At 39.3% G+C, this 9,358-nt stretch overlaps 1 protein-coding gene across 3 annotated transcripts in view; it reads right to left on the reverse strand.

Moving 5' to 3' along the window:
- THEMIS (thymocyte selection associated) overlaps positions 1-5,535 on the reverse strand; it is a 176,223-nt gene extending 170,688 nt beyond the window's left edge. For all 3 annotated transcript variants that reach the window (XM_084777736.1, XM_084777735.1, XM_084777737.1), the window contains exon 1: positions 5,120-5,535. In XM_084777736.1, coding sequence (XP_084633862.1) covers positions 5,120-5,210 — 91 coding nt within the window. In that variant the 5' untranslated portion in view covers positions 5,211-5,535. The remainder of the gene's footprint in view (positions 1-5,119) is intronic.
- Between the last annotated feature and the right edge of the window lie 3,823 nt (positions 5,536-9,358).

A 9,358-nucleotide genomic window follows, 5' to 3' on the forward strand; every position in this document is an offset into this window, starting at 1 on the left:
ACTACTAACCCTGCTTAGCTGTATGGTAGAAACAGGACCCAGTGCTGCAAGGGAAAGAAGAAAGGGGAATCCAGATCTCACAAAAATTTAATGTGTCCAAAATATCAACAATAATCTAAAAAGTATATATTAAAGATATGTTTTGTTTTAATTCAGCAAGCATAACCAAATTTATGAAAACGTGGAAGAATTTCTAGTTTTGTTTTTCAGTTTGGTTTGTTTTTTGTTTTATTTTGTTTTTATATAAGTTTCTACTCTATTTCTTAGGCTGGCCTGAAACTACTTATCCCAGATTGGCCTCCAGCCTTTAGCTTCAGTCTCCCTATCACTGGGACTATAAACATGGACCACCACAGTTGCTTAAGATACCATTTATTAACATATTGGTGTGAAAAATACTCAGAATAAATGCAAAAACAATGAAGATATTAACAAAAACAAAATCACAAACACTACCAATCAAGAAGCAAAGAGACTTGAGAGGCAAATCCAGTTCAGAGATTGGAAAACTCAATGTACAGAGATGTGAATTTTCTCAAAATGATACACTGCTGATCAGAATCCAGAGTGGGCTTGTGTGGAGATGGACAAGTTCATTCTAACACGTATATGAAAAGTCAAAGAGGCCCCACTTGAAGAATAAAAACACACTGGAAAGCTTACGCCACATCAGTCGTTTTCAAGTTTGACTGCACTTTATACTCATCAGGGAGACGTCTAGGGGCCTGCCAGCAATACCTCACCTCTCACATAATTAAATCTTTACTTGTAGAGACACATCCAGACACTGATAATCTTAGAAACATGTCAGATGTTTCATATGTGCAATCAAGTGAGAGAACCACAGCCCCGCAGCATACACATGTACTTAGACAGTGAAACAGTATAAAGAACCATCCTGTGAGTGAAGAAGCAGAGACGCCACTGAAAGAGACCCTGGTCTGATGCACAGTACTTATGTCGAGGGGCCACAGTACAGCATTAGCAAAAAGAGTTTTCTAGCATGGTATGCTGTGGGATCCCTCTAATCCTATCACTTGAAAGCCAGAGGCAGGAGAATTTCGGTGAATTCAAGACCAGTGTGGTGCACATAGTGAATTCTTAACTAGCCAGAGCTGCATAGTGAGATGTTATCTTTCTCTCTCTTCTTGTTCTCTTTCAATAACATTGTACTAATTAGCTCTCCAGAAGAATCATATAGATCTTGGCCCTCATTTCAAAGCATATATAAAACAATCACTTGCAAGCAGACAACAGGTGTAAAGGAAAAAAGTAAATAATTGAATTTCTAGTGGCTAACATATAATGTTTTCATAATTCAAGATAAAGAAACATTTCCTTAACAACATATAATAGAAAGGCAGTTATGAACTGAGCACTCTAACAGTAAAATTGAAAACTTCCCCTCATGAAAAGGTACTCCTAAAAAAGGGAAATGCTAAGCTAAGCAGTGGGAGAAGATAATCAGAACAGAAAACAGATAGTCATGTACACACACACACACACACACACACACACATACACACACACACACACACATATGCACATGCACCCACCCACACTCACATACATATACATACACTTATAGTCAAGTCAGTAGTGCTTTGTGTGTGTGTGTGTGTGTGTGTGTGCATGTGTGTTTGTGTGTGTGTGTGCAAGCGCACACTGTCGATTGTCAACAGCAGCTTTTTGTTTTCCTCAATGAGGAGTGTTGCTCATGTTGTGAGCCTTCATTAACTCAAAGTGAAGCAGTTAAAAATATTTATCCTATTAGAATAGGCTACATCTTTGTGACAACTCATTACAAAGAAGAAAGAAGACCAAAAAAAACTTATAAAAACCTAATATAAATGAGCCAGACCGAGGAATAATGTCAAAGAGAATCTGCAAACAGCACAGAATAAAAGAGAAAGCATCTTCTATCTATTAGACAAAAGGTAGACACGAACGAAAACCTGCATTCAGTGCAGTGTTCCTACCACAGAGACTACAGTCAAGATGACCAATCACAGCAAATGGCATCAGGTATGTTAGCAGGAACTCTCAGAGACTTCTGATGAAAACATAGATAAACAACCACTTTGGGAACTTCTCTTTCGCTACCCACCGAGCACAATTTACAGGCCATTTGACATAGAAACTTGGTTTATTTTTATATTCCTGTGAATGTGGATGTAGAAGAATGTCATGACAAAATGCTACCAGTGATGTTACACTAGAAATAATCTAAGTGTCCATCAGCAGTAGAATGGGTAAATATACTTCAGCATAGTCCTCCAATACTGTATTATACACTAACAGAACTGCTGGCCTGCATTATAAACCTGGGCTCTCCATGGGCTGAAAATGGGACGATGGCAAACTGAAGACATGCCTTGGCTACGGAGTGAGTTCAAAGGCAGCCTGGGGCCTTTAGTGAGGTCTTGTACCAAAATAAAAAGTGCAGAGAGGGTTGGGGCTGTTGCTTAGTGGGAGAGCACTTGTCCAGATGCACAAGGCCTTAGTTTCAATCCCTAGTGCTAAGATGAAAGAAAGAAAGAAAGAAAGAAGAGAGAGAGAGAGAGAGAGAGAGAGAGAGAGAGAGAGAGAGAGAGGAGAGAGAAGCTGTTATACACAGAAAATAAATTAATTGTATGGAATAGTATACAGTACCTCGATAATACATGTATGACAACTGAAAGAGTACATACTATAATTTTCTACTTACACAACTTTGAGTGAACAAAAGTCATGGAGTATTGGTTAAGTTGGGGAAGGAAGTAGATAACAAGTAAAAAGATGTAAGATGAGTCTTCTAGAATACTTGCAATTTTCTATTTCTCAGGTGATGTTTACATGGATGTACTTATTGTGTCAAAATTCATCTTAATTAAGTTGTAACATAGTGGTAAAGTCATAAAGAATGAAGACAATGATATGAACAGGTTTCCTTTATAAACAATATTAAATTACCATTTCTTCAACTTACTATATACATAAATCAATAAAATTATTCATTAGATTTCTTAAAGAATCTATTCTTTTAAAAAATGTTCATTAAACATCTGTGAATAGCTAAGTTAGCTTGGGAACACAGAGTAAAAACAAAGGAAGCACATGTACATCAAACACATATTAACACTAATTTCAAGGCTTCCATTTTTAAACAGAATACTATTGGGAATAAATAATTTAAAAACTCAATTAGTGGAACAGGAGAGGTATTTCAAAGACAAATGTTGTATAGGCATATTATTGGGTTTGGAAGCAACAAAATGGTACTGGGAAGTCAGACTTAATATGCACAAAAATTTAAAACCAGCTCTTCGTATATCTTATAGCTATGCATCTTCAAATAAACCAAAAACCAAATATAAAGTCTGAAACTCTTCCTAGATAGGTAGCAAGACCTCTTCCGTGGAGCCCCAAAAGCATAAACCATGAGACACATGAAGCAGCTGCTAGCTACATTAGAGGCATAATCCCCAACAAGGCAGGAGATGGACATGGTCAAAGACCTGATCCCAGTCTATTCACAAACACTTAAGTAGAGCCTCATAATAGCCTCAGTGGGACTAGTACCAAGTCACTACCTTTCCGGGGTATGGAGGCATGTAGGTGTGTGAGGTGTGCATGTGTCAATCTTCTGGGGGCCGGGGTCAGGTGAGGCTGAATAATGACTCCCTCACAGCTTGATAAGCCCACTGGCAACTGAAAACATACAAACTCCCAGACATATTGCACCTAACAACTCAGTATAGTCCATCCTAATCATGTGCAGAACATGCCATGGTTACAGTGAGTGAAATCAACCGACACGGTGACCATTTGATTACCAAGTGTTTAAAATCCTACCTAACTTATTGGCTACTGTACTTAAAATGCAGGGGAGCTGGGAGGGGGGGAGCCTCAGTGATTTGTGCATTTCCACTATGTTGAAAGTCAAAAAACTAGACATTTAACCATGGGAAGTCAGGGACAGCAGTGAGTGTAAAAGCTCATGTGCCAAGCATTATTTATTTTCTTACTAGTTTGACTAGAACCAATTCTGTTTTACTTCAGTTCTCCTGTTCTTGTAAGCAAAAATAAGTGTCTACCTAGAAAATACTTTCAGAATGCTATACATAACCAAACTAACTTTTTTTTTTTTTTTTTTTTTTTTTTTTGGTGTTTCAAGACAGGGTTTCTCTGTGTAGCCCTGGCTGTTCTGGAATTTGCTCTGTTGACCAGTCTGGCCTCAAACTCAGAAATCTGCCTGCCTCTGCCTTCTGAGTACTGGGATTAAAGTGGTGCACCACCATTGCCCAGCCAAAACTAACAACTTTAAAATGCTAGAATTCATATTGGGGATTTTACATATGCAGTAAGTTAGACCAGAATTCAGTGGCTTAGCATGTAGTAATTTTCATTGAATTTTGACTTTTCAACATTGATTTTTAAAGAGTATTTTATGGTCAATAAGTACTAATTTCTCTATCTTTAAATAAATTTGCCCACTATTTAAGGAGTTTGTAGTGGGACTACTACAGAAAGACAGGAACACAAACATAAGGCAAGCTTAGAAGTCTCAGCTTGGCAGCATTCCTTCGTAAGGACTGTGCCCTTGATAGTCGCTATCATTTTGGGTGAAGCAAAACAAGTTCAGTTGTACTTTGGGTTTTGCTTTGTTGTTGTTGTTGTTGTTTTAATAGTCTAGAAACAAGCATCAACAACATTAAACATTTTTACCTGACTACAACTAATTTCAAACAGTAGGCAGCAGCAGAGCCTTATTTGCGTTGACCTGTTGAGTGCCCGCGAATGAAAAGGTTACCATACATAGTTCCACATGCCCATCTCTCTTAGAGCCTTCTTCACCAGCTGCCGGGTCTCTACTATGCAGCCATTCAGCGTGTATGTGAGTGTGTGAGTGTGTGTGTGTGTGTGTGTGTGTGTGTGTGTGTGTGTGTGTGTGTGTACTCACCTTTTCCTGTAGACAACTCAGATTTGTGTTTGTAGGTATGCTGAAGGTGGAACCTATTGCAACTCTGAGCAATACACACAGCCTCTCCACATATTCTTTGTTAAAATCTTTCCCACAAATTATCAAGAGGCTTTATAAGAACATTCTACAGAGTTTAAGAATTAGAGAAGTACTTACCTTCAAAGTAGATGCCTGACTGGATTTCTAGGACCCTGGGGAGCGTCCTTGGGTCAAGGGAGTTGACGAATTCTTCCAGAGATAAAGCCATTGTTCAGTCTCGGGTGTTGTATAGATCTGATTTTTACAAAAGCTTGTGGCTTCTGGATGTCAATTGCCTGCAGTTGCTGTCTTTGCTCATACTTCCTTCCTCAGGCAAGCAGAAGGTGAAAAGGGAGCAGAGTCAGGGTAGAGCAGCCCTAGGTGGAGAGGTGCTTGTCCGCAAGGGCAGTTCTTCACAGTTTCTACCTGGGGCAGGGAGGAGGTCACACTGAAAGGCAGGCACAGGAGAAACAGTTTGAGAGTGGGGGGTGGGGGAAGAGAGGCAGAACAGGCAGGAGACAGTGAGTATGCCTCCTTTTGTTCTCCTTGTGGCTTCATTTCCTTCTGACACTGAGGTAGATCCGAGTGGGGGTGGGGTATGCTTGTCTGAACTGACAGTACCCAAAGTAATGAGGTTGGCAAGTCACTGATTCTTGTGCATTCACAGCAGTGGCAAGAATGAGTGGCCCGTGGCATTGACCACCAGACATGGCCAGAATGCCAGACCAATGTCTTACCATAAAAACGGCCCTGCAATCAGTTCATTACCCCTTTGCATCTAGAGTTTAGCTATGTGCTTTATTTGCATACTGGTGGCGCTTTTATATTAAACTTGGTTACAAAAGAAGCTGGTGTCAGCTGGTTTTAGAAACCTGATACTCTGAGAAGGCATGGAAACCACTTTTCATCTTTCCACATTAAGATTTTTTACTGAACCTTAGAGGAAGGTGGGGGAGGGTGTTATACAAAAAGTGACTCAGGGATTAATATCAAAAGTTGGTGGGAATGTTCTGGCCTCTACACCGGAAAGGAAAGAGCAGCGCTTAGAAACAAGATTCCTGGGCTTAGCAGCACTTGTAAGCCAAAAATCAATAAATAAAATAAAAATTAAGCAAACAAAAGCCCAATTTACAAGACTTGCAGGCAAACATTTGTTTTTCTCTCTCATTTTTCAAATGTAGATTGAAACAAATTTAAAGAAAAGAAAAACAAAAAAGTACAAGCTCCAAATTCTACAATTCTGCTCTTATGGTCTAAATTTAAAGTTGAAAAATATCCAAAGGCAAAGGAAACAAGAAACCTTGGGAAAACTAATTTTTAAGCATCAAAATTAACCTTTTTGTTTATTTTGATTCTTGTTCTTTTAAAGCAAGACTTCACTCTGGAGACCAAGTTGGGCTCAAACCCAGGCCTGCTGTCCTGGGATTACTGGCATATGTCACTGCATCTGGCTTACAGCCAGGTTTTGTAGTGGTGGTGGTGGTATTTTTTTTAATGCTTTCTATCCTTGTATTTAATTCAAATAGCACCTTAAAGGATATATATACAACATGAAGTGAGAACCTCTATGTGTTTTAGATAAATAAAGGAAGGTTGGTAGAAGTTGATAGGGCTGAACTATGCTGAGAAGTTGCTCATGCTCCTCACAGCCTGGATTCTAGGCTCACTCTCTGATCATGGTAGAGTGCCAACCAAACTCTTTCAGCTCTTCCTAGTCACGTTTGGCCCTTGTAACAGTGTGGCAAACCTTCACTCTTGGCAGAAGAAGGATTAATGAGGAAATGGTCTTTGCTAGTAACTTCTAAGTAAGCACTTGAATCCTCTTGTCTCCTAAATCTCCCAAGCTTGATAAATCTGTCTTCTGTGCCCTTCTCAACTAAGTCTGGGCTTTTCACTTGACTGCAAACACCGTTTATAGCCTAGTGGCATATTTCATATGCCTTTAAAATATGAAAAGGTCTACCTCTTGAAAAAGCAAACATTCATTAGAGTTAGTGCCACAGTAAATTTTATTTGGTGTGTAATCAGTGCTGCGTTTCACTTGCTGTCTGACTTCTAGTTCAAGTTTCTATCCTTGTAATCAAAGCTAGAATATTCCACGATGTCAGAAGATGTTTATGCTTATTCCTTCTATGCCTGATTGTGCTTTACACACCGAACTCCTTGTATCTCAGGATCTGTTTCTTCTATATTTTCAATCGTAGAGTTAAGGACTCCAGCATCTTTAAAAGTGCCAAGTCAGAACACTTAAAGTCATGTGTGGACAGACATGTTCCACAGCCTACAAATCCCTCAAGCTCTATCAGTGACAGACCTCAAGGCCACTCCTTGGACCTTGTCCTATATTGCCATTGCTGCCACCTTAGCCTAAGTTGTTGCTGTATCTATCATCTCAATGACATGCCTGATGTTGCCACCCAAGATAGAGTGGACCAAAGAGAGAAATTACTTGAATTGATGCATAGTAAAATGAATTACTGAGTTCAGTCTTAGATACAGGAATGGTGGTCTTAGTCACAGCCTGACCAATGAGAGTTAGAAATAAACAGGCTGTATGTCACAATTTCCAAGCTGTGGAAAGTAGAATTTCAAGCCAGCGAGAAGGAAGATATATTTAACTAATGATTGTTAAGTAGTTGAGGAGAAAGAAACTTTCAAAATATTCTCTGGTTAAAATTAAATTAAGCTAAATTTTAAACTTATATTTAGATGTGAGGAAACCAAAGTCATGGATTTAAAAAAAAAAAAGTGTGAATGAAGGTTTAGAAGAATTGCTCTCAAGTGTTAATTGAAGTCTTAAAGGAAAAGACTAATTGATTTGCCAACAAACCTTTGAAATATCTCTATAAATCAAAATGAAATTTTTAACAAAAATTACAAAGCCATCACTCCACATAAAGGATCAATGGCCTTGATGTCCAAGTAGCACACAACAGTCAGTGTGCAGAATAAAGATGCATGGAGACTCACACTGAGTTTGTATCTAACCAAGTCTTCAATCAGATTCCCTGGAAAACCTAGATTCCTTTAAAAGCAATTGTAAAAGGTGGAGTAGTTGCCGGAGCCGTGGACATAGAAGCCAAGACCCTGGAAGCTGAGGATGCCACGAGAAGGACTTGGTGCTGTGCTCTTCTCTCCTTCAGGCATTAGATCAGTATTTGGTACCAATATAGAGGCCAAGAAGCTCAGCAAAGCCTGGGGACTAGGAAGGAAAGACTGTCTCAAGGTTTATCAGTATCTGCAGTTAGAGACACTAAATACTCAAACTTGCAGCAAATGGAGCATCCAGGATAACCCACAGAAATATTCTGCTCTGCCGTGCTTTCATCTTTGGGGCTTCCGCCTTCTTGAAAGCATCAGAGTGTTGACTGCATGTGACAGTATGAGACAGTATGAGTAGGAAGGAACCCACACAGCACATCTAACAGTGCTTCAGAACTGAACCTGCCTGAAAGAGAGAGAGAGAGAGAGAGAGAGAGAGAGAGAGAGAGAGAGAGGAACATCTGTAAATCCCAGCCAGCTCAGCTATGGACTCTAAAGGCTCGCCCACAAACATAAAAGTAATCGTTCCCATTAAGGAAGAGCAGTCAGAGTCCTTGTATACACAGAAGTGGGTAGAAGTGGCTAGAGAAACATAGGAAGAAACTCACAAGGTATCTCAATTGCTAGACTTATTAGTACTGAATTTAACCTTGCGGGTGCAAGCCTAGAACCTGTAGCCTCAGACACTTTGTAAGCTAAAGTGGAGAATAGCATTAGCCCAGGAATCACAGGCTGGGAAACTCAGCAAGATCCTGTCACAAGTGAAAATATATCAAAATAAAAGAAGAGGGACTGAAGAAGCAGCTCAGAAGATTAGAGCACCGACTGCTCTTATGGATGACCAAGGCTCAAATCCCAGCATCCACATGGCAGCTCATAACTATATGGAGCTCTGGTTCAAGGGGATGCTACACCCTTTTCTTGACTCTGTGAGTACCATACATGCATATGGTACACAGCCATTCGCATGCAGGCAAAACACACACACACACATACACTAAACAATAATAAAACATGAAACATAACAAAGTAAAATAATCTTGATGCATGTGTTCAAAACTAGAAGAAAAGAAGAACTTCAAAGAAGAATCACCACACAAAAAGTGTCAAATAAAGACCTGCAATTAAGAATCATCATTGGATTTAATACCAGTTGGGATGTATAGTAAGAGAACAGGAAGCAGGGGAGTAGTCAATACCTATGTTCTATAGAGGGTTTTTGTTCATCTTGTTGTTATTTTATTTTATTTCTTTATTTTTGCTATAGTTTTATCCTTTAAAACAATTTCCAAACTTGAATATATTTTAACGATATTCTCCCCTTCCCCCAAGTCC

The sequence above is a fragment of the Acomys minous genome (genome assembly GCF_964271855.1).
Source record: "Acomys minous genome assembly, chromosome: 3".
NCBI classification, from domain to species: domain Eukaryota; kingdom Metazoa; phylum Chordata; class Mammalia; order Rodentia; family Muridae; genus Acomys; species Acomys minous.